This window comes from Oncorhynchus clarkii, chromosome 17 (genome assembly GCF_045791955.1).
Source record: "Oncorhynchus clarkii lewisi isolate Uvic-CL-2024 chromosome 17, UVic_Ocla_1.0, whole genome shotgun sequence".
Taxonomy (NCBI): Eukaryota; Metazoa; Chordata; class Actinopteri; order Salmoniformes; family Salmonidae; genus Oncorhynchus; species Oncorhynchus clarkii.
Window position 1 is genome coordinate 29,317,728 of NC_092163.1, and position 25,602 is coordinate 29,343,329.

A 25,602-nucleotide genomic window follows, 5' to 3' on the forward strand; every position below is an offset into this window, starting at 1 on the left:
AAACTCTTCTCAAAACCACATTACAGCTATTAACTTTTAGAAATCTTTGTCAACATCCTGGGTTTGATGCATGCATCAATCTCAATGATTGATTATGACAAAAAGGTGGTGTATTTCAGGAGGGCAAATAGTGAAGGTCTTGAAAAGGTCACTAACGTTGTTCTGTGACCTCCACAGTATGTTGGTCTGTGATACCATGACATTGAAATACATAATCTGTGGACAGATCTGATTATCCCCATCTCCTTCTGTGTACGGTGAGCACATGCTGGAGAACAACAGCATCAAGGTTTTGGCTGTGGTCACAGACAAGGTCAATAGTGAGAAAGTGTACATCACAGAGAAAGACATTGCGCTAGAGAGGCCTTCCCTCGCCATCAAAGAGAGTACAGTCCCGACATTTTGTAATTTCGCAATCTGTCAGATCCTTCAGCCACTCCAATAACTTCCCTAGAACAACATTCTCTGAGTGACATTATGGAACAAGCCCCAAGGCTCTTTACATACTCTTAGGTAACCATTTTAATTTGTAGGTGGCAAACATTCTAGTAGCGAGAATAACAATTTGCAAGGGAAATAAACGGTTGGCCTGTGAATAAACTTGTTGCGAGACTGAAAAGACTGAAAATCAAAAGTGTGTTAAGACTGTCATCTGAACAGTTGATCTAGTAAATACCATCCCAATAACACCCACTAGATAAATGGTTTATTCAGTGTAAGTTTATTCAGTACTTTAAAAAAAAGTTGCAGGTGAAAGACATTGATTTCCCGGACCAGGGCTTAAATACTTGAAAAGGGCGCTATAGGAGGTTGCGTGCGGGCACCCTGATGAAATTACGGTGGCAAATGAATAAATCACCTCTATCCTCTGTTCTATTGCTGAATGTGCAATCACTAGAGAATAAACTGGACAAGTTCCATTCGAGACTATCCTATCAACAGGACATTAAGAACTGTAATACACTATGCTTCTCTGGACATGGCTAATTAACATCTAGCTGGTTTTTCTATACATTGGCAAGACAAAACTGGTCAGTTTTGAGTCTGGTAAGATCGGGGGGGGGGGGGGGGGGTTGTGTCCCTTAACAGCTGGTGCGCGATCTCTAATATTAAGGAAGTCTCAAGGTTCTTTTCGCCTGAGTTAGAATACCTCATGATACGCCGTAGACCATAGATGCTAAAACCTTTTTTGTAGCTGTCTATTTACCACCAAACTGATGGTAAACTCAACGAGCTGTATAGGGCCATAAGAAAATGCTCATCCAGAGGCAACGCTCCTAATGGCCAATAATTTTAATCAGCATGTCATCTGTGCAACTAGAGGGATAAAAACTATAGATCACCTTTACTCCGCATACAAAGCTGTCCCCACCCTCCATTTGGCAAATCGGACCATAACTCTATCCTCCTGATAAGCAAAAACTCAAACAGGAAGTACAAATGAAGCGCCAAATATGGAAGTGGTCCGATGAAGGGGATGCTAAGCTACAGGCCTGTTTTGCTAGCACAGACTGGAATATGTTAAGGGATCATCTGATGGCATTTAGTTCAGCACTACCAGTCTGTAATACTTACATGTTTCAAGCAAACCACCATAGTTCCTGTGCCTAAAATTGCCAAAGGTAACCTGTATAAATGATACCGCCCGGTAGTACTCACATCTGTAGCCATCAAAGGCTAGTCATGGCTCACATCTACACCATCATCCAAAAAACCATGGATCCACCCCAATTCGCATACCGGCCCAACAGATGACTCAATCGCTATTGCACTCCACACTGCCTTTTCCCATTTGGACAAAAGGAACACTTGCATGAGAATGCTGTTCGTGGACTGCAGCTCAACACTATAGTGCCCTCCAAGCTCATCACAATTCTGACTTGTGCTCGGATTTCTTCGCTCGTAAAAGCCTGGGTTTTCAATTGAAAGTGTGGGTTCACAGCTCCAATCTAGATGTTAGTCATTACTGAGACTTGGTTAAAGAAGAGAGCTTTAAATGTTGATCTTAACCTTTCTCTGCAAGATAGATCGTTAACAAGGATCATCTTCAGCGCTCGGTTGTCTCCACCAAGTCTGTCCAAACAATTTTATTTGCTGGTTTTAAGCATTAAACTTTTAAATAGCTCTTTGTTGACTGTTGTTGGATGCTATTGTCCTCCATCAGAATCAGCCTATACCCTACCTCCAAACACCCAGAAAGCGCTACTTTCCTCAATGTTATCCACAAATAATCCTGATAGGTATCAGTCTGGTGTTTTATGTAATGACCTTAGTAATCACTGTTTTACAGCCTGTGTTCGTAATGGCTGCTCAGTGAAAGGACCTGTCAGACGCTTTAATGAGCAAGCCTTCATGAACAGGCCTCTGTAAAATGGTATAGAATCAGCTTGAAGTGGGGGAGATAAAGCTGATCCTTTATCAGGTCTATTTCTATTTTGCCCTGTTTATCAAAAGTGTAGGAAAAACTTGTCAATAATCAATTGATTGGCTTTCTTGATGTCTATAGTATTCTCTCTGGTATGCAATCTGGTTTTCACTCTGGTTATGGATGTTTCACTGCAACCTTAAAAAGGTCCTCAATGTCACCACGATTGCCCTTGATACTAAGCAATGTTGTGCTGATATTTTTATTGACTTGGCCAAAGCTTTTGATACGGTAGACCATTCCATTCTTGTGGGACAGCTAAGGAGTATTGGTGTCTCTAAAGGGTCTTTGCGCTGGCTTGCTAACTATCCCTGGAAGAGTGCAGTGTATAAAGTCAGAAAATATGTTGTCTCAGCCACTGCCTGTATTCACCAAGAGAATACCCCAAGGCTTGATCCTAGGCCCCACGCTTTCAATTTACATCAACAACATAGCTCAAGCAGTAGGAAGCTCGCTCATCATTTATATGCAGGTGATAGTCATACTCAGCTGGCCCCTTCCCCGTATTTTGTGTTAAACGCTCTACAAACAAGCTTTCTCTGCCCTTAACCTTGTTCTGAATTTCTCCAAAACAAAGGTCATGTGGTTTGGTAAGAAGAATGCCCCTCCCACAGATGTTATTACTACCTCTGAGGGTTTAGAGCTTGAGGTAGTCACCCCATACAAGTACTTGGGAGTATGGCTAGATGGTACACTGTCCTTCTCTCAGCACATTTAAAAGCTGGAGGCTAAAGTTAAATCTAGACTTGGTTACCTCTATCGCAATCGCTCCTCTTTCACCCCAGCTGCCAAACTAACCCCGATTCAGATGACCATCCTACCAATGCTAGATTACAGAGACGTAAATTATACAGCAGCAAGTAGGGGTGCTCTCGAGCGGCTAGACATTCTTTACCATTCGGCCATCTGATTTGCCACCAATGCTCCTTATAGGACACGTCACTGCACTCTATACTCTGTAAAATGGTCATCTCTGTATACCCCTCACAAGACCCACTGCTTGATGCTCATTTATAAAACCATCTCACTCCCCCCTGAGACATCTACTGCAGCAGACATCCTGCACATATAACACCCTTTCTGCTACTCACATTCTGTTAAAGGTCCCCAAAGCACACACAACCGTGGGTCGCTAGTCTTTTCAGTTCGCTTCAGCTAGCGACTGGAATAAGCTGCAACAAACACTCAAACTGGACAGTTTTATCTCAGCCTCTTCATTCAAAGACTCAATCATGGACACTCTTACTGACAGTTGTGGCTGCTTTGCGTGATGTATTGTTGTCACTACCTTCTTGCCCTTTGTGCTGTTGTCTGGCCTAATATTTGTACCATGTTTTGTACAGCTACCATGTGTTGCTATGTCATGTTGTGTTGTCATGTGTTGCTGCCTTGCTATGTTGTCGTCTTAGGTCTCTTGTCGTGATGTGTTTTGTCCTATATTTTTATTAAAACAAATATTTTTAATCCCAGCCCGTCCCTGCAGGTCTTTTGGTAGGCAGTCATTGTAAATAAAAATTTGCTCAACTGACTTGCCTAGTTAAATAAAGTTTACCATAGAGATCCTATTAAATGACTAATTCTATGCTATTTGCCGTTTTACAAAAGTAATATTTGAATTGTTTGGTTGACAACGGAATCAAAAACATTTAAAGGAGATGTACCTACTGCTTGGATAGTTCCATCTGAGCCACTGGTTTAATTCTGTTCTTTAATTTAGATTTTTGTTTGAGATGGCCTGAATCAAAAATATTTATTATTAACTTGAAGATTCCATTTCAAATCAACCAAAGCTTGAAACTCTAGGCCTATATGTGATCTATTTTTAGTATAAACCTGGATTGAATTTAAAAAATGTTAATTACTTCCCAAATGCTATATCGGACTAAATGGCATCCATCACTGATGCTAGACGATTGATAAAGTAAAGTTACATTTCACTTGCTCTGTTGAACCTACCCTTTGGAATAACTTCAATAGCAACAGTGAATCTATTAAGTGGAGATTCCTCAAATCATTCTCACAATAGCACATTGGTAATAGTCAGTGACAATATCAAAGCTAAATAGTGCTGGGCTTAGTTAAATCCATGGATGGGACACTGAAGGAATAGCTGAAGAGAAACTCTCCAGTAGGAGGTGCTGCACACCGTTTCTTTCCTTAACGTGGATATTACATTGAAGATCTGACGACGTTTCAAAAATGTACACATAGAAACCTTGTAGAAAATTGGTTACCATGACAATCACAGATGAAATGTTACCCTCAAAACAGTTTACTTTCAAATCCAATGTATTTGCTACAGATTCTACATCACAATACATTGACAAATTGTGTTGATTTAACCAGTTTGTGCCCAGTGGGATGTGACACTTCTCTGCTGGCTTTACAAACTAGGTTTCAGTTTGTCATAAAACCTAAATATCCATGTGGAACCAATTTAGCTCTTAATCTTGGAAACCCAGAACTAAAGTCTCACGGAATTTCCTCAGATGCTTGATTAGGTTCTGGCGGGAGAAATACTAAACGAAACTAGCGAAGTCTGCAACCCTCTAAAAACAGTAAATGTCAGCCAACACCCCCCCCCCCTTCCAAACACTTCCTGCTTGAAATCCCTTCATCCACTTTCAGCACTACCTTCACACAATCCTTATGTCTAAATAACCAGTGACAGAAAACCAAAGCACCTGAACTACAATTGCTCATTAGTTGTCATATCTCAATCTTTTGACGATACCATTTATGTACTCTGCCCATGAGAGATTATTGAGCTCTTGGCTAAACTTGAAAGGACATGCATTCATCCATGGATTGGTCATGTGGTTAAAGCTTTGAGTTCTCTCATCTGTGATATTTTACACACAACCTTGTGTGTGTTTGTAGTTTAGAAGTCTAAAAATGTTTTGGAGGTATAATTTGTACATGTCTCAGATTTTCTCTGCTAAAACCAGGGCATCAGGTACATGTACAGGTGCCCTTCACTCCAAAGAAGCTAGTGGCCAATTCACAGATATTAAGGCAAGCTGCAATGTGACCGGTGTCTACAGGCAGAGACCGTAAAGCCCTCGTGAAGAATAACGAAAACCACTTCTGAAAAATAAATGTAATCCTGCTCATGATTGAGTGCAAGGCGAGTTACTTTTATTTTGTATTAATAAAAGTGCCGGTCATTGTCATTTAATAAAATCATATTTTATAGCATGGTCTTCATTGTTGAACAATATTCAGCAAAAATTCTAATTTCCAAAAAGTGGGCAGCAGAAGTACACAGAAATCGCTTTCCCTCAATGTATAATACTGTAGTTTGACTGTGTACAAATTCTATGCAAACGGCATCTTGTTATTGTTCTTTGCAAAGTCAAGCATGTTGATTAAAGATCGTCAAACAGACTTATGCCACTGCAAAACATCCAGCTAGATGAGTGGTAAAGCCAAAATGAATCTATAAATATTTATACACACATGAAGCAAGATTTTTACGTTTTGCAAATATGTCTGCTGTCTTAATGGTGTATAGAGTGTGTACACAAGGGGGAAGTAAACACACTTGTGTAACATTCAACAAAGTCCATTGAGCTCAGGGTCAGAGAGGATGGCCCCAGTCCTCTTCACACATGTGCACACACCTTCCCCTTCTCCATAAACGTGTACACACATACACACCTTTGTCTCCATTCACCTCTCGCACACCCTCCACTCATCATCTAGCTGGAGCCTTGAATCAGAGCTTTGATCTTCTGTAGGTTGTGATCCAGGGCCCCGTTCAGAAACTGCACCCAGTTCAGGTCTGCTTCTAAACACACGTGACTCACCCTGAGGGAGGAGGACAAGAAGGCTGTGTCAAAGTAGAGTACACTAAAAAGCAATACATTTTCTTCCTTCCCTCATTCATCCACTTATCAAATCCTCTCAGACTGGTCCCCTTGATGGAAAACTAATAATATTGAGACAAAGAGTTAAAAGTGAGATGTGATTTAAAGAGCAACTTAAGTCATTATTTCTCTCATGAAAGTGTGATGGCTGGCTTCCTCCCTACAACTATGATGCATCAGAAACCAGTGGTTCTCGGTAGACTGTTGCTCATCCGCTACCATTGTACAGTCGTGGCCAAAAGTTTTGAAAATGACACAAATTAATTTTCACAAAGTCTGCTGCCTCAGTTTGTATGATGGGATTTTGCGAATACTCTAGAATGTTATGAAGAGTGATCAGATGAATTGCAAAGTCCCTCTTTGCCATGCAAATGAACGGAATCCCCAAAAACATTTCCACTGCATTTCAGCACTGCCACAAAAGGTTACAGCTGACATGTCAGTGATTCTTTCATTAACACAGGTGTGAGTTGATGAGGACAAGGCTGAAGATCACTCCGTTGTGCTGAGTGAGTTCGAATAACAGACTGGAAGTTTCAAAAGGAGGGTGGTGCTTGGAATCAATGTTCTTCCTCTGTCAACCATTGTTACCTACAAGGAAACACGTGCAGTCATCATTGCTTTGCACAAAAAGGGCTTCACAGGCAAGGATATTGCTGCAAGTAAGATTGCATCTAAATCAACCATTTATCGGATCATCAAGAACTTCAAGGAGAGTGGCTCAATTGTTGTGAAGGCGGCTTCAGGGCACCCAAGTTCAGCAAGCGCCAGGACCGTCTCCTAAAGTTGATTCAGCTGCGGGATCGGGGCACCACCAGTACAGAGCTTGCTCAGGAATGGCAGCAGGCAGGTGTGAGTGTATCTGCATGCACAGTGAGGCGAAGACTTTTGGAGGACGGCCTGGTGTCAAGAAGGGCAGCAAAGAAGCCACTTCTCTCCAGGAAAAACATCAAGGACAGACTGATATTCTGCAAAAGGTACAAGGATTGGACTGCTGAGGACTAGGGTAAAGTCATTTTCTCTGATGAATCCCCTTTCCGATTGTTTGGGGCATCCGGAAAAAAGCTTGTCCGGAGAAGACAAGGTGAGCGCTACCATCAGTCCTGTGTCATGCCAACAGTAAAGAGACCATTCATGTGTGGGGTTGCGTCTCAGCCAAAGGAGTGGGCTCACTCACAATTTCACCTAAGACACAGCCATGGATAAAGAATGGTACCAACACATCCTCCGAGAGCAACTTCTCCCAACCATCCAGGAACAGTTTGAAGACGAACAATGCTTTTTCAAGCATGATGGAGCACCTTCCCATAAGGCAAATGTGATAACTAAGTGGCTCGGGGAACAAAACATTGATATTTTGGGTCCATGGCAGGAAACTCCCCACACCTTAATCCCATTGAGAACTTGTGGTCAATCCTCAAGAGGTGGGGGGACAAACAAAAACCCACAAATTCTGAAACTCCAAGCATTGATTTTGCAAGAACGGGCTGCCATCAGTCAGAATGTGGCCCAGAAGTTAATTGACAGCATGCCAGGGCGGATTTCAGAGGTCTTGAAAAAGAAGGGTCATCACTGCAAATATTGATTCTTTGCATCAACTTCATGTAATTGTCAATAAAAGCCTTTGACACTAATGAAATGTTTGTAATTATACTTCAGTATTCCATAGTAACATCTGACAAAAATATCTAAAGACACTGAAGCAGCAAACTTTGCGGAAATTAATATTTTTGTGTCATTCTCAAAACTTTTGGCCACAACTGTACAGTCTGACATTAGAAGCCAGTTCTATCAGGTCTTTTCTTAAGAATAATTTATAGATAAGCCCTGCCAAGTGGATGTTTCAGTAGCCAACAGGTAAAAACATAACACTGTCTGCGTGGCTCACACAGACAAACAGGCCCTTCTATACACACCTGATGATATCCAACACTTTCTTTAGCACCAAGGTCAGTTTACATGCCTGAAACGAAGACGGAGAGCGTTTGGAAGAAACATCATAAACGTAAATGTTGCTTTAACAATACAAGCCATCCCAAACATACTTAAACAGAAAATAAATTAAGTATATGTATACAACATGCCAAGTTGTCTGTCTCCTCCTCTATTGTGTTTCAACTACTTCAACAAAGCCTTTCAATAAGGAAATCCTAATAGCATTAACAAAGTAAAACATTTAAATAATGGTATTATTCATTTCGATCCACCACTTCCAATTAAACAGCACAACTTTCGTCATGACTGAGGTACAATCACTTAATTATATACACTGTCTGGCACAAATGATCCAAGCGCCTTACGTTTTGATCCACTCCTGAGTAATCCATGGGTGGGTAGAGACTGAGTACCAGGTCATCAACACTGGAAGCACACAGAGAGAGTCAGAGGTCAACCCCATAAACAAGCGTTGGTTCCTGAGTTAAGCGTATTGCAAAAATTACTAGATCGATCATATACTGTGACCTTGTCCCCAAGGTCAGTATCTGGTGTGGGCACTATATACACTTTGGCTAATGATGCACAAACATGAGAACAAACTATTCTCAGTCATTACATGAGCATATCTGGCATTCAGAGTATCAACCTGCTTCCTAATTGTGCACCAATTAGCTACCAATGTGCACTTTTTATTTAAAAATGACTTTTGCTGCTTCATGTACTTGATGGCAAGGGGCTTTGGAGGTACTAGGAACCAACCATTTATTAAACTTCTGCAGAGTAATGCCAAAACCCGGTTTCCTTGAATGTTGCTGTGTCTATGGTTGCAAATTCCCAGAAATCCTGCTCATTGGACTCCAGATTACGTGCTCCTGATTCTGGCAATATTCCAACTGGCATTTCTGGAAAACAGTGGAATTTTGGGAAAGATACCACCGCTCCTGCACTTTTAAATTTCTCCTTTATATAGATCTGTCAATAGCCCCCGGATCTAATCTCTTGAGCGATGCATGTCATTTTTAGCTGACAGTACAGTCTGATTGTAGTGGGACACTAGCTACACCATTGCATTCAGAAGAAACTACTCCTTTGATTTGGTAGACATATTTTATGCCACAAACAGCTTGTCTGTACTTGTTTTGGAGTATAAGTATATGGAGTAGCCAGCCAAATAAAAAAAAATAGCCAGCCAGGGAGTTCCGGGCTGGGGGTGTAATTGGATTCCATCCGAAATAAACAGCAAAATTATTGAATACTTGAATTACTTTACCTCCCAGATTGGTCAAATTTGTTGTGTTATTGAGTAGAAAGACATGACATTACAATTATTGAACATTTATTAATTCAGAGTGTTGTTTCAGATATTGTCTAGGCCAGGGGTCTCGAACCCTGTTCCAGGAAGGCTATCCTCCTGTAGGTTTTCGCTTCAACCCCAGTTGTAACTAACCGGGTTCAGTTTATCAACCAGCTAATTATTAGAATCAGGTGTGCGAGATTAGGGTTGGAGTGAAAACCTACAGGACCGTAGGTCTCCAGGAACAGGGTTGGAGCCCTAGTTTAGGCACAAAGTTGGTAAGGTTTCAGACCTGTCAAATCTCTGGTTGGGACTTTGAGGGAAGATGGTAGATAATTAATCTAGTCAGAAAAACTAGTCTAATGTTTCGATTTAGTTTGTGGCAAAAATGTAAGAAAACATTTGTTTTCTGTCAAGTAAACATGGATTCCCTGTTGAGAAACATAGAATTGCAGAAAATGTGTTAAAAATGCAAACCCCCCGCCAGATTGTAGAAAAGTGGGTGTGGACAAATCCAGGCGCCCATGAACTACAATTATGATTGAAGAATGAAGCAGGTGTTAAACATGGGCTTTGCTACACAGAAAGCAGCAGTTAACTGCATTGTTGACACTAATCAAAATCAGTAGGCCTATATCAATATAAACTCGGCAAAAAAAATTGATTTTTTTTTACAGAAAACTTAACATGTGTAAATATTTGTATGAACATAAGATTCAACAAGAGACAAAATGAACAAGTTCCAGATATGTGACAGAAATGGTATAATGTGTCCCTGAACAAAGGGAGGGGGGGGGGGCACTTTGAGATATCAGATGATGTAAAAAGGGCTTTATAAAAAAATAAATAGATTTGATGTGGCCACAAGCTGTGTTAAGTACTGCAGTGCATCTCCTCCTCGTGGACTGCACTAGATTTGCCAGTTCTTGCTGTGAGATGTTACCCCACTCTTCCACCAAGGCACCTGCACGTTCCCAGACATTTCTGGTGGTATGGCCCTAGCACTCACCCTCCGATCCAACAGGTCCCAGACGTGCTCAATGGGATTGAGATCCGGGCTGCGTGAACGTTGTCATTGCAGGCAATCTCAATGCAGTGCGTTACAGGGAAGACATCCTCCTCCCTCATGTGGTGCCCTCCCTGCAGGCTCATCCTGAGATGACCCTCCAGCATGTTCTGTACGTGACTTCCTGCAAGACAGGAATGTCAGTGTTCTGCCATGGCCAGTGAAGAGCCCGGATCTCAATCCCATTGAGCACGTCCAGCAACGGTGGGTTTGTGCCCATAGGCGAAGTTGTTGCCGATGATGTCTGGTGAGGACCTGCCTTACAACAGGCCTACAAGCCCTCAGTTCAGCCTCTCTCAGTCTATTGCGGACAGTCTGAGCACCAGTGGAGGGATTGTGCATCCCTGGTGTAACTCGGGCAGTTGTTGTTGTCATCCTGTACCTGTCCCGCAGGTGTGATGTTCGGATGTACCGATCCTGTGCAGGTGTTGTTACACGTGGTCTGCCACTGCGAGGACGATCAGCTGTCCGTCCTGCCTCCCCTGTAGCGCTGTCTAGGCGTCTCAGTACTGACATTGTAATTTATTGCCCTGGCCACATCTGCAGTCCTCATGCCTCCTTGCAGCATGCCTAAGGCACGTTCACGCAGATGAGCAGGGACCCTGGGCATCTTTCTTTGTGTTTTTTAAAGTCAGTACAAAGGCCTCCTTAGTGTCCTAAGTTTTCATAACTGTGACCTTAATTGCCTACCGTCTGTAAGCGTCTTAACGACCGTTCCACAGGTGCATGTTCCTTAACTTCTTGGTGACAGGGGGCAGTATTTTCACATCCGGATGAAATGCATGCCCAAATTCAACTGCCTGCTACTCATCCCCAGAAGATATGCATATTATTAGTAGTTTTGAATAGAAAACACTCTGCAGTTTCTAAAACTGTTTCAATCATGTCTGTGAGTATAACAGAACTTATTTAGCAGGCGAAATCCCGAGGACAAACCATTCAGATTTTAAATTTTTCTCTTGAGGTCACTCTTTTCAATGGTTTTTCATTGGGAATCCAGATTTTTAAGGGACCTTCTTGCAGTTCCTACCGCTTCCATTGGATGTCAACAGTCTTTAGAAATTGGTTGAGGTTTTTCCTTTGTTTAATGAAGAAGTACGGCTGTTCAGAACGAGGGTAACTTGAAGTGTACTGTTAGAGGCGCGTGACCAGAAAGCTAGCTACAGTTTGTTTTCCTCCCGTATTGAACACAGATCACCCAGTCTTCAATTTTATCGATTATTTACGTTTAAAAAAATACCTAAAGTTGTATTACAAAAGTAGTTTGAAATGTTTTGGCAAAGTTTACAGGTAACTTTTGAGATATTTTGTAGTCAAGTTGGAACCGGTGTTTTTCTGGTCAAACAAGCCAAATAAATTGACATTTTGAATATATACCAACGGAATTAATCGAACAAAAGGACCATTGTGATGTTTATGGGACATATTGGCGTGCCAACAAAAGAAGCTCGTCAAAGTTAAGGCATGAATTATATTTTATTTCAGCGTTTTGTGTCGTGCCTGCAGGGTTGAAATATGCTTATTTTTGTTTACTGGGGTGCCATCCTCAGATAATAGCATCTTTTGCTTTCGCCGAAAAGCCTTATTGAAATCTGACATGTTGGCTGGATTCACAACAAATGTAGCTTTAATTTGCTATCTTGCATGTGTGATTTAATGAAAGTTAGATTTTTACGGTAATTTATTTGAATTTGGTGCTCTGCATTTTCCCTGGCTTTTGGCCAGGTGAGACGCGTCCCACATATCCCAGAGAGGTTAACTGTTTATGGTTCATTGAACAAGTATGGGAAACAAGGTTTAAACCCTTTACAATGAAGATATTTGGATTTTTACAAATTCTTTGAAAGACAGGGTCCTGAAAAAGGTACGTTTCTTTTTTTTGCTGAGTTTGTAATAATACCAAACAAGTAGCTTTTAAAACCTTCAATCTGCTTTATTTTACCATATTTTGGACCAGAATGAGGCTCTCTCCACTACCTATTGTTCCTGCAGTGATGATTCAACATCGTCATTGAATGTTTTCATAATTTATCTGCAGATAATCTCCAAAATCGCTTGCAACATGCAACAATATCAGTTCATTGCAAAGTTGATCAGGCTGTTGATTGTGGCTTTTGGAATGTTGTCCCACACCTCTCCAATGGCTGTGCAAAGTTGCTGGATATTCGCGGGAACTGGAACACGCGATCCAGAGCATCCCAAACAACTGGGTTGTGTCCATAGAAAAATAACAAATTCTGGCAACGGAACCGATAGAAAGCTGGTTTGGGTAGCAACCCTAGATTTGTGTCTGGACTAATATATATATATATATATATCTATCTTGTGGAATGATGAGATAGTATGAATAAATTAATCAAAACAACACCAATGAAAATATGCCAATCATTATTTGAATATGTTGGTAACCCATTGTACACTGCTCAAAAAAATAAAGGGAACACTAAAATAACACATCCTAGATCTGAATGAATGAAATATTCTTATTAAATACTTTTTTCTTTACATAGTTGAATGTGCTGACAACAAAATCACACAAATTATCAATGGATATCAAATTTATCAACCCATGGAGGTCTGTATTTGGAGTCACACTCAAAATTAAAGTGGAAAACCACACTAAAGGCTGATCCAACTTTGATGTAATGTCCTTAAAACAAGTCAAAATGAGGCTCAGTAGTGTGTGTGGCCTCCACGTACCTGGATTAAAGCATCCGCCAACTCCTGGACAGTCTGTGGTGGATGGAGCGAGACATGATGTCCCAGATGTGCTCAATTGGATTCAGGTCTGGGGAACAGGCGGGCCAGTCCATACCATCAATGCCTTCCTCTTGCAGGAACTGCTGACACACTCCAGCCACATGAGGTCTAGCATTGTCTTGCATTAGGAGGAACCCAGGGCCAACCGCACCAGCATATGGTCTCACAAGGGGTCTGAGGATCTCATCTTGGTACCTAATGGCAGTCAGGCTACCTCTGGCGAGCACATTGAGGGCTGTGCGGCCCCCCAAAGAAATGCCACCCCACACCATGATTGACCCACCGCCAAACCGGTCATGCTGGAGGATGTTGCAGGCAGCAGAACGTTCTCCACGGCGTCTTCAGACTCTGTCACGTCTGTCACATGTGCTCAGTGTGAACCTGCTTTCATCTGTGAAGAGCACAGGGCGCCAGTGGCGAATTTGCCAATCTTGGTGTTCTCTGGCAAATGCCAAACGTCCTGCACGGTGTTGGGCTGTAAGCACAACCCCCACCTGTGGACGTCGGGCCCTCATACCACCCTCATGGAGTCTGTTTCTGACCGTTTGAGCAGACACATGCACATTTGTGGCCTGCTGGAGGTCATTTTGCAGGGCTCTGGCAGTGCTCCTCCTGCTCCTCCTTGCACAAAGGCGGAGGTAGCGGTCCTGCTGCTGGGTTGTTGCCTTCCTACGGCCTCCTCCACGTCTCCTGATGTACTGGCCTGTCTCCTGGTAGCGCCTCCATGCTATGGACACTATGCTGACAGACACAGCAAACCTTCTTGCCACAGCTCACATTGATGTGCCATCCTGGATGAGCTGCACTACCGGAGCCACTTGTGTGGGTTGTAGACTCCGTCTCATGCTACCACTAGAGTGAAAGCACCAGCATTCAAAAGTGACCAAAACATCAGCCAGTAAGCATAGGAACTGAGAAGTGGTCTGTGGTCACCACCTGCAGAACCACTCCTTTATTGCGGGTGTCTTGCTAATTGCCTATAATTTTCACCTGTTGTCTATTCCATTTGCACAACAGCATGTGAACTTTATTGTCAATCAGTGTTGCTTCCTAAGTGGACAGTTTGATTTCACAGAAGTGTGATTGACTTGGAGTTACATTGTGTTGTTTAAGTGTCCCCTTTATTTTTTTGAGCAGTGTATAAAAGTGATAATGCCCTCAAATGCGGTGTTGAGGATATATTGGCATGGGACTTTACCGGTAGGTGTGTGCCTGCATAAGTGTGTCCCCCGGTTGAATATGTGTGGGAGATTATGCATTTGCCTTATTTCTTTGATATTAATAGACAATTATATACACTTAAAAAAATAGCATGACCTTTCAATTCTGTTGAGTTATGTGTTCCTGTAAAGGGATGGGTTCCACTTTAGCTTTCCGCAGTTAGCCTGGGCTATGGTCAAGGAAATGGGTTTTTGCCAGAGAAACAGTTGAAGTCGGAAGTTTACATACACCTTAGCCAAATACATTTAAACTTTCAATTCCTGACATTTAATCCTAGTAAAAATTATCTGTCTTAGGTCAGTTAGGATCACCACTATTTTAAGAATGTGAAATGTCAGAATAATAGTACAGAATGATTTATTTGTTTCATCACATTCCCAGTGGGTCAGAAGTTTACATACACTCAATTCGTATTTGTTAGCATTGCCATTCAATTGTTTAACTTGGGTCAAACGTTTTGGAAAGCCAAGCTTCCACAAGCTTCCCACAATAAGCTGGGTGAATTTAGGCCCATTCCTCCTGACAAAGCTGGTGTAACTGAGTCAAGTTTGTAGGCCTCCTTACTCACACATGCTTATTCAGTTCTGCCCACATATTTTCTATGGGATTAAGGTCCGGGCTTTGTGATGGCAACACCTCAACTCTGTTGTCCTTAAGCCATATTGCCACATATTTGGAAGTATGCTTGGTGTCATTGTCCATTTGGAAGACCCATTTGGAACCAAGCTTTAACTTCCTGACTGATGTCTTGAGATGTTGCTTCAATATATCCACATAATTATTCTTCCTCATGAAGCCATCTATTTCGTGAAGTGCACCAGTCCCCCCTGCAGCAAAGCACCCCCACAACATAATGCTGCCACACCCGTGCTTCACAGTTGGGATGGTGTTCTTCAGCTTGCAAGCCTCCCCCTTTTTCCTCCAAACATAATGATGGTTATTATAGCCAAACAGTTATACTTTTGTTTCATCAGACCAGAGAACATTTCTCCAAAAAGTAAGATTTTTGTCCACATGTGCAGTTGCAAACCGTAGTCTGGTTTATTTATGGCGGTTTTGGAGCAGTGGCTTCTTCCTTGCTGAGCGGCCTTTCAGGTGATGTTGATATAGGATTCATTTGACTGGATATAGATACTTTTGTACCTGTTTCCTCCAGCATCTTCACAAGGTCCTTTGCTGTTGTTCTGGGATTGATTTGCACTTTTCACACCAAAGTATGTTCAATCTCTAGGAGACAGAACGTGTCTCCTTTCTGAAAGGTATGACGGCTGCGTGGACCCATGGTGTTTATACTTGCGTACTATTGTTTGTACAGAGGAACATGGTACCTTCAGGCATGGTCTTGGCTGATTTCTTTTGGTTTTCCCATGATGTCAGCAAAGAGGCACTGAGTTTGAAGGTAGGCATTGAAATATATCCTTAGGTCCACCTCCAATTGACTCAAATTATGTCAATTAGCCTATCAGAAGCTTCTAAAGCCATGACATCATTTTCTGGAAGTTTCCAAGTTGTTTAATTAAAAGGCACAGTCAACTTAGTGTATGTAAACTTCTGACTCACTGGAATTGTGATAGTGAATAAGTGAAATAATCTGTCTGTAAACAATTGTTGGAAAAAATACTTGTGTCATGCACAAAGTAGATGTCCTAAACGACTTGCCAAAACTATAGTTTGTTAACAAGAAATTTGTGGAGTGGTTGAAAAAAGATTTTTAATGACTCCAATCGAAGTGTATGTAAACGTCTGGACTTCAACTGTAGCTTGAGTTGACAATAACTGATAGAAACCTACAGACTGCATTCCATAGACAAGATGTGGTGTGTGACCTGAGCTAGCCTGGAAGAGTTTAGAACAACGCCTCATTGTCTCATCATCCTGGCATCTGGGAAACTAAGCCAGGGTGGGTGGTAAAACAACATCCGGTGTAAATAATCAGGAGATGAACCACGGTGGCTTATGAGAGTACTGGAACCAGCGCTGACTAAGCACTTTTAAGTTCTACATAATGTCTATTTTCTCATTATCAGTTATGCACTCGGCAACACACACTTCGGAGTGTGGGGTCGACGGTTTCATTATTGCAATAATTAATCGATATTGAATAAAGTTGATTGTTTGAAGAAATGACAGTCTCACTTGATTAGAATATTCCACAACATACAGGCGACATACAAACATAACTCTGTGGTGAGTGTAATTCAACCATTCTCTAATGGATGATTCAAATGATGAGGGTGAATCAACTAGGCTAGGGGTAGAGTTTCCATGAAATGTTTTCATATTATAATCTACAGTACTTCTGACTAGTGCATTAGACTAGAATTGTTGTCAAAGTGAAATACTCTATAAAGTACTTTTCAGCAAGTGTTTTTATGGCATGTCAACGCATACTAGGTGTGGTAAAGTTACAAGCTAGAAATTGCACTGTACACTATTTTGTCCTGTCACACCAAAATGGAATAACTTGTTCTCAGACTAGCTTTTACTAGCATTCTAGCTGAGAGACACACCCTTCGTAGCAAACCAAAGTATTAAAGAGCTGTTTTGATGACACCTTCAAGGTCATCTGCCAAACACCAAAATCAACCCTCTAACCTAGCTCTACACCCTAATAAGCACTTATGTAGACTAAACTGCCTTAACTTATCCATCCCTTTAAATGCATAGGTGAGGAAAGAGCTAGGAGTGGATTTGGAATTGACCATCCTATTTTACCTGGGGCTGATCTCCTTGCTGATATCGGCCAGGTCGTCCAGCTGCGCCACAGTCTCTGGCATGCTTACGTTGCCATTGGCCTTGACGGCGGACAACAGCTTCCTCAGGCAGGCAGCAGATGCTTTCATCAGGCCCTGGCAGGGCGCCATGAGCTGGCGGTCCTCCTCGGACCAGTATGTGTCCTGGTTGCCCCGCGAGTCCTGGTCCTCGTCATCCAACACATCACTGAATGGGTCCTGGCTCTCAGCCTGTGCCTAGTGGGAGGGAGAGGGGATTTGCGCATATAAACTAGGGCTATGTCACAATTATTGTTCCTTCCTCCGAAAGTGTGCACTTGTTCACTTCCTTTCACTGATTTAAAAGGAAATTACTGGTACAAGACATATGGTCTCCCTTCAGCATCCACAAATCCAATACTTTGTAATGAATGAGTGTACACTTCAGGATAATGAAAAAATATATATTATTGGGACACACCCAAGCGAACAAGTATAGGATACAAAAGGGACATGTGGAGACAGACGACATGGCAACATAAGGTGACATTACATTTTCAGCTCAATGAAAATGCTAATGTATTCATGGAAAATGTGTACAGCCATTTTTATTAAGTTAGCTACAACTATAAAAGGGTTATTTTCATGAAGAAAATGTGGTGAGAAGTGAAATGAAGCCAACATTGGTGAAAGAGTAAAGGGCACCTGTTCCATCTCCTCTATGGCATCCTTTACCACCCCGATATAGGAGGACAAGACCCCCAGCACTGCTGCCCGGTTATCTGCATGGACAAACACGACAGGCACAAACATGCTCTTATGACCCTATGGTTTTTTAACAATCAGATTGTAGAAAGGGCTGTATAAAAACGCCGGCAGTTGCATGCCTAACCATGTATATGTATGGCTCTGGGTCAGACATTATATACACTAGATTTTTTTTACAGGAATATACTGTATTAACATGAGAATGTACACAGTTGGGGATTGCTTTGGAATAGTTATTCCTTGTACATAAAACACTTGATTACGTGGGTGCCAATCAAAATGTATCATCCTTTTCTTGCACAGCTTATCTTTGTCAGAAAAATATGTTCTAGACTAGAGCCAAGTATTATGAAATGTTTGGTTTTCACCAGACATAATAGGACCCATTTCCCCAAAAAGCACCTGGATGATCTTGGAAGAATGTTCCATGGACAGAGGAGTCAAATATATAACTTTTTGGACAAAATGGGTCCCATTATGCCTGCAGAAAACCAAACACTACATTCCTCAGTAAGAACCTTACACCAACGGTCAAGCACGGTGGTGGTAGTGTGATGCTTTGCTGCCTCAGGACCTGGGCGACTTGCCTTGATAGAAGGAACCATGAATTTCTCTGAATCAGATAATTCTAAGGGAGAATGTCAGGCCATCCGTATGGGAGCTGAAGCGCAGCAATGCAATGATCCCAAACACACAATCAAGTCCACATGAAAATGTCTAAAAAGCAACAAATTTGAAGTTTTGGAATGGCCCAGTCAAAGTCCAGACCTAATCTCAATTGAGATGTGCAGGACTTGAAACGAGAAGTTCATGCTTGAAAACCCACAAATGTCGCCGTGTTAAAGCAGTTCTGCATGGAAGAATGGGCCAAAATTCCTCCACAGCAACGCGAGACTGACCCACAACTACAGAAAGCATTTGGTGGGAGTCATTGCAGCTAAAGGTGGCACAACCAGTTAAGAGTAAGGGGGGAAATTACTTTTTCACACTGGGGCATTGGGTGTTAGATAACTTGGTTTATGAAATAAGTAAGCAATTGTTATTTGTTCACTCAGGTTCCCTTGATCTAATATTAGGTTTTGGTTGAAGACCTGATAACATTCAGAATCAAAAAGAGAAAATTAGAAAGGGGGCAAATACTTTTTCACAGCACTGTATACTTAAATGCCTCATGAACTTTGATCAACCCAAAATATCAGCTTGTTTGACTCCAATGTTTGTAAACAATGTAAATGTAAACAAACGTTTAAAACAGTACTTAAAACAGTCCTTCCTTCCATAGCTCTGTCTATGAATTTGAGAAGTGTTACATTTCTCCAGGCCTATCCCCTTTTAACTAAAACAGAAGCAGGGTGGCCACTTTGTTATTGCTACAATTAAGGATTCTTGCTGTAAAAAGATCCCTGTACTACAAATGTAAGTTGAGGAGTTAGCGAGACAACTTTAGTCAACTTTGAGTTCTATTTAGGATAACCGGTACCATGAAATTGGCTCACCTTTTATACAGGTACATTTCTATGGCAACAAATCATTCAGATCTAACCTGCTCCGGGGTAGGCTAACTTAGGGCTAACTACATTTAACCTGAATGAAGTGTCAGAGTACGCAAGTTGAGGACCAATGAAATCAGATTCCCTCCCTCTTACAAAGATTTCTATCTGAATGGATGATGACGCAATAGACACGTCTTGTTCACACAATCTGCCAGGTACAGTAAGCAATCATGCCAGCTCTACTCATGTCATTTTTATCTGCAACGTTCAGTACATGCTGAACTAGATGGATTCTGTAAAGTTTACTCACCTCTTGGTAAGTGTGCAAACTGGTCACACGCTGACCACACCCCACCTGTAGATTGGAGCTGTTCCTGTGATAAACTAAATTTAAAAAAAGCTTTAGTAAGTATTGTAGGTCCTTCAATAAAACTGTATAATTCTCCTGTCTGACACACTAGCTAGGATTCCATCCAATTGGCAACAGATTTTCATGCAAAAAATCTGCATTAAAACAATACGCACATTTTTCACCAGAGATGTTTATGAAATTGACTTGTGCGGATAAAAGGCTGTGTGATGACGTAATGCACATTAAAAATAACTTTTCGTTTAAATTCCCATGTACTGAATAAAAAAAATACAAGTTAAGATGGTTTTCAATCGCATTTTCAACTCTACGAATGGTTGTCACAAAAACTGTTGCGTTATATAGCAAATGTTCCCACTCCGGTATTTGCACATGCCCTCTGGTCAACAGCCCGCAGATACAGTGGAGGTAGGCTAACCTAAATGATGACGCTACTAAGAGCAAGATTATTTTTGTCAAATGGCAGCCAAGCATCAATTGTCATGTCACCAGAACAGAACCCTCAATATTTATTGGAAAAGAGCATAAAGCTCATCACCGTGCACTTTCACCACCCTGTGAAGTTCATAACTTATTTTATCTGTTGCCTAATAAACCAAATGCTTTCCCAAGTAGTAGTGGGAGGACCACAACATATCATTGTGTGATTTGCGCATAAAGCTGTTTCCAATCGCCATTTCACACATAATTAATTTTACTGACACAAAAAGATTCCACCATGTTGAACAAACAAATTGTGTTTCGGCATTTATGAAATTGTACTGACATTTCCTTTTTCCATCACCCCAGCGTTGACTTTCCCATGTGTCAGGTAATTAATCTGCATTGAACTGTTTGGATCGAAACCTGCTTACTGCTATAGTTGACATGCTAAAAAGGCAAAGTTCACCCAAGTGATTCACCAAACATTTTTATAGAAAAGCCAACGATAAAGGCTTGCGTAATTTTTTATTTTATTGTGTTGCACCGTTGGTGGTAGCCACACCTGATTCAGAAGTCCTGCGCACCGCACCGGGTAGGCAAAGTGTTCCCATTTTGGACGATTTCATTTTTCTGAAAAGACAAACTTCGCCAACCCAGCATACTGGGAGATCTGTGGCTAAGTGTACATACTGCGCTGGCCAATCGGATAGCTCAAATCACAGTGCCTACAAGCTTCCACGACCTGGCCAGAGCAAAGTTTGATACCAGCCTAAGAGAATATCAAACTTTTAAAACCATGACCAGAGACTGTCAAAGAATACAGCAAAGAGAGTTTGTTTTTATGAGTTCATGTTTAAGTTTTTAATCAACACTATTACAAAACACACTTCTCCCACCTCCCTGCAATGAATGAGTAGCCAAGTATATCGATATCCCTGCGTTTATTCATTATTAGCAGCTCGTCATGTCCTTTTTAGTATTGAGGAATATTTAACTTTCTCTAGTCATAGTAACAACATGAATTTGTGCACGAGGCAGATGCAGAGCGACTCAAGGTTTTCCATCAGGTGGAAGACTGTGTCCCCTCTCTGGTCAGTCCCACCGGATGAAAGGAAGGACAGAGCAGGGACCATGAGCAGCCTCTGCTGCTCTATCCCTCCTTCCGCGGATACTAATGCCTTGTTCAAAACAAATGGGAACTCAGAAATCTCAGAATTCAGTGCATTCAACAGAACTGGAAACTCAAAAACGGTCATCCAACTAGGCATTCCAAGTCGGAAAATCTGGGCTCTTTCATGAGCAGTTGTCTTCAAAGCATGACCATCAGTCTAGTAAAATAAAAAAGCTAATTATTTCAATTTATGTTCAGCTGTACCTTGCAATTGCTACACCAACTGATCTATTTTGCATCAAAGCTCAAGTTCTGAAATAATATGGTCTGAGAAGAACAATATTGGCAGGTCAGACATTTGGCCAAAATGCTATAATAATATTAGGCCTACTGCACAAACCTCATTCCTACAGAACTGTTTTTAGTAGGGTAACGTTTTTTTTACATGAGTATAAGTATAAGATCTCGGCTTGCTTTTTGACTGTGAAAGTGATCTTGACTCATTTCTAAGTGACCCCAAACTTAAGAACGGTAGTGGATGTTGTAGGCAAATCTAGAATAACGACCACTGTCCGTCAAAAAACGTAATATTTTGTCCTCGCGACCGTCGAGCTTCGATTCCCACAATGCATTGCGGCCTGATCCCTCCACCTCTATCGAGCTAAATGAGGGCATGAAAACTGTCACTGGGTGCATATTACCTACAGCGATACACATGCCTTAGTAACAAAATTATTGTTTGTGCAACTAAGCTTGAAGCAGCCTCCTCAACTTCAAAACTGGTCCACCAGCTTTACCCAAATGCTGTCAAAGCGAGCAAAGTTGGCTGCAAAGACTACAAGTTTTGAAGGCAATTGCCAAAGAAGAAACATTTCGCTTGACAGAGCTTCAAGTAAGATTTCTTAAATAAGTTGTCAATTACATTTTCTGAGAGTATTAACAGTGGGTTGAATGAATACACGTGAGAAAAACAATAGGGAACCTTTTCCTTTAAGACTCTGCATCAATTCTACTAAGGACACAACTAAGGACACCCTGAAAAATAGTTATTTTATTGTTTATGTTTTGTATCTGACTAAATATCTCCATAAAATTACTCTGTTCAATTCCAAACTCCTGCACTCCAAATGTAGGCAATAACAAATCCTACACAGTAAATAGCCATGTAAAAAAAGGTTTAGTTTAAATTCTAACTAATAACTAGCCTCAACATTGTAATGCATATCAATGTAGATTGTTTCAAGGCTGTGGGCAGTGTTACCTCTGTAGTGGGGAACTGACGATGACGTCCACCAGTTGCACAATGCCATCTAGCACCTCAGCTGTGGCATCTCTCACCAGTCTCCTCAATGTGATACCTACACAAGGAGTAGGAGAGAATTTTAAGACAACTAGCTTCTGTAGAGTACAACTAAAAACAAATAGGGTGCATCTGTTTGTTTTTTGGGGGGCGGCATATTCAGGGATTAAAGCAACAACAAAACATGACTGAAAGTTAAGTCGATCTGAGATTGATTTTCTGAGGCCAGGTTAACCACCCCTTTCATGTAAAAAAAGTAATGACCATCATGCTTGTAGAGAAAGAGGGTCATTTTGTACATGTATTAAACTGCAAGTTTGACCAATTCCAGTCCCCTTACATAGGATCCTCTCCAGGATCATGTTTATGTACAAGGACTGAGAATACTTTTTACACCAAAATTAATTCAAATTAAATGTTTCTGACGCCATCTAAAATAGAATTTGCACCTCCAGAAATGATCCCAATAACATATTGGTAAAAATGATATAATTTTAATATATTGGACCATGTGCCTTTTATCATATACATCATTAGCAATAAGCACTATAAGCTATAGCCCAACTGATGCTGAATAGTGGCTATAAATACATAATCTCGCATAGAACACACAAGCCGACTAGGTAAAAAGGTAAACTATTCTACTATGGGGTTGTCTGATTTTGTTTTAATAACATGGCAAAAATAGTACCACTGGAAAATTACACCCTGAGTGATAAAGTGTAGGCTTTGAACCACTGTTTGAGTTTAGGGCTGCGGCAGTGCATATTATAGACTATTTAATTTCCTTCATCTAAATATCTGAGTGTCAGCAACAATCATGCATGCCAGTTCAATGCACAAAGCATATCAGAGAAAATAAAATATTGGAGAATACATTTGGGGATTTATTTCATAGGACAGACCTGATTCTGTAATCTTCAGTCCCCCCCACCACCTCCCCAGAGAATTGTATTGTGGATCTACACTGACCTCAAAGAGAACTACTACCACCGCATATTATGTTGACTTCAAGCAATCCGAGTATTTCCTTATTGATCAGGGTAATAATTCCAACTAGGCATGCATATATCAGTCCTACATACAGACACTTTCAGCATTTTCTGTAGCTTACCATGGCTTTTGGGCAACCAGTAATACACAGTGGATAGTGCCAAAACGCTCTTCTGGATGGATTCAGCAAACTTCTCACCATCCTGATGAGGAGGAAGAAGTGAAAACATTTACTAATGACAAAATGTTTACTAGCAAGGTTACAACTCAATTAAAATTGAACTTCAAGCCCATGTTTTAGAGACGACAGGGAATGCAGCAGCAATGTGTAAGAAGGGTTGAGGGGATTGGTTAAGGTTTCAGACTTTCAGTTTTGGGATTTGTTTGACGTGTTTTAATCTACAGTTTGAGGCATGTACCACCACGATTGGGAGACTGACTGTCGTGGTCTTCCATGCCTGACTGCAGTGCCTGTCAGCAATCCCCCTGTCACTGGTGGCAGCTTCCCAGTAGTTTGTGTCAATATTTTGGGCCAATAATTATGGATGAGGAATGATGACAACTATTGTACCCTTAAGTAACAGTCACCGAGGAGAACCATATTACTTAGCTAAACATTTGTAAACTCCGTTTTACCTCTTGTGTTGGCAAGGGAGGCTTAGAGAAGGCAAGGCTGAGTTTAGTGGCTTCCTGTGAGGCTGCTTTCACTGCTTGCACTGGGGATTGGAGGGTTAGCGTTATTCACAGCTTTTTTTATCACCGAAGCCTTAGAAAGATAACCAAAGGAAATATTAAAGGAAATGACAGTGCAATTGAGTCACACATCTTGATGTGTGTTAAAGAAAGCAAAACTCAACTCAGCGTTTCCCAGAAGTTTGACAGGTTGAACACCCCATTGGACTCGTTGGACTCCCCATCTGAAGACAAACAACGTTACAACAATTTCTGAATATGCTAATTAGCTAGCTACTTATATAATTAATTATAGATTTAGCAACCGTGAGCTAGCTAGGAAGACTTGAGAAGCTAAAACACCCTATCTTTAATTAGCTCCCCCAGAAGGCACGCCATGTTTGCTATCTGCATCAAAACGGTGTTGTTAACGTTAGCGAAGCTAGCCTCCTAGCTAACGTTACCACCATGTTGCTAGCTAACAACAGCTATCACATGGCTCTAGATTGAAGCAAGCTATCTAAATGGTAAACATATCAATACAAAAAGCTGGTAACAACATTCACATAGCTACCCTTTACTCGGTCTCGAACACACTGGACCGAGTTTAGGAGATTCCGTAAAGGTACCGACACGTCCGCACAAGAATTATCAGCACTCATGGCACCATGTACACACGCACAACTTCATGCTATTCTGGAACTATTAGTTAGAACATTTTTGTAATGGCAGTCGGAAGAAAACAAGTGACACACCATCATAGCTCGGTTTCTGACACCACCTTGAGGCAGTCTCATGTTACTGCAATCAGATTAGTTTATTTCACTAACAGTAAACCAACAAATTAATTCAGATATGCCTAATTTCTCTGAAGTTCTGTCAATTAAAAAAAACAAATGGTGGTGCTCCAATAAACATTTTGATGAACCAGATAACAATAAACGTAATTCAAATGAACAGTTGTGTCAAATATGTTTATAATTTATCCAAGATAGACCACGGCCTTGTCGTTTCAAATCGGAGCAAATTAATCATAGTGGGCAGAGCCTATTACTCGCTAGCGAGATCCTATTGCCGCGTTCTAGCATATATTTGCATATTTCGGTTAGTACTTCATACTTGAGTAAAAGTAAAAGTAAAGATACCTTAATAGAACATGACTCAAGTAAAAGTCACCCAGTAAAATAC

At 41.2% G+C, this 25,602-nt stretch overlaps 1 protein-coding gene across 1 annotated transcript; it reads right to left on the reverse strand.

Annotated features, from left to right (window-relative positions):
- Positions 1–704: 704 nt before the first annotated feature.
- LOC139370688 (cyclin D-type binding-protein 1) lies at positions 705–25,198 on the reverse strand. The gene is made up of 11 exons (XM_071110313.1): positions 24,989–25,198; positions 24,600–24,659; positions 24,379–24,458; positions 23,864–23,945; positions 22,711–22,807; positions 19,856–19,929; positions 17,990–18,066; positions 17,289–17,542; positions 8,595–8,655; positions 8,211–8,257; positions 705–6,235 (listed from the first exon to the last, which is right to left on the reverse strand). Exons 1-11 carry the CDS (start codon positions 25,074–25,076, stop codon positions 6,127–6,129), a joined length of 1,029 nt encoding a protein of 342 aa, XP_070966414.1. The 5' UTR covers positions 25,077–25,198; the 3' UTR covers positions 705–6,126.
- Positions 25,199–25,602: the final 404 nt, after the last annotated feature.

Excerpts from the sequence above, each read along its gene's own strand:
- LOC139370688 (XM_071110313.1), bottom strand. The coding sequence starts at position 25,076 with ATGAGTGCTGATAATTCTTGTGCGGACGTGTCGGTACCTTTACGGAAT. Across the intron at positions 24,459-24,599 it reads AAACTTCTGGGAAACGCTGA|TGCAAGCAGTGAAAGCAGCC; the intron begins GTTGAGTTTTGC and ends TCCAATCCCCAG. Across the intron at positions 6,236-8,210 it reads AAAGTGTTGGATATCATCAG|GGTGAGTCACGTGTGTTTAG; the intron begins GTGTGTATAGAA and ends CTCCTCCCTCAG.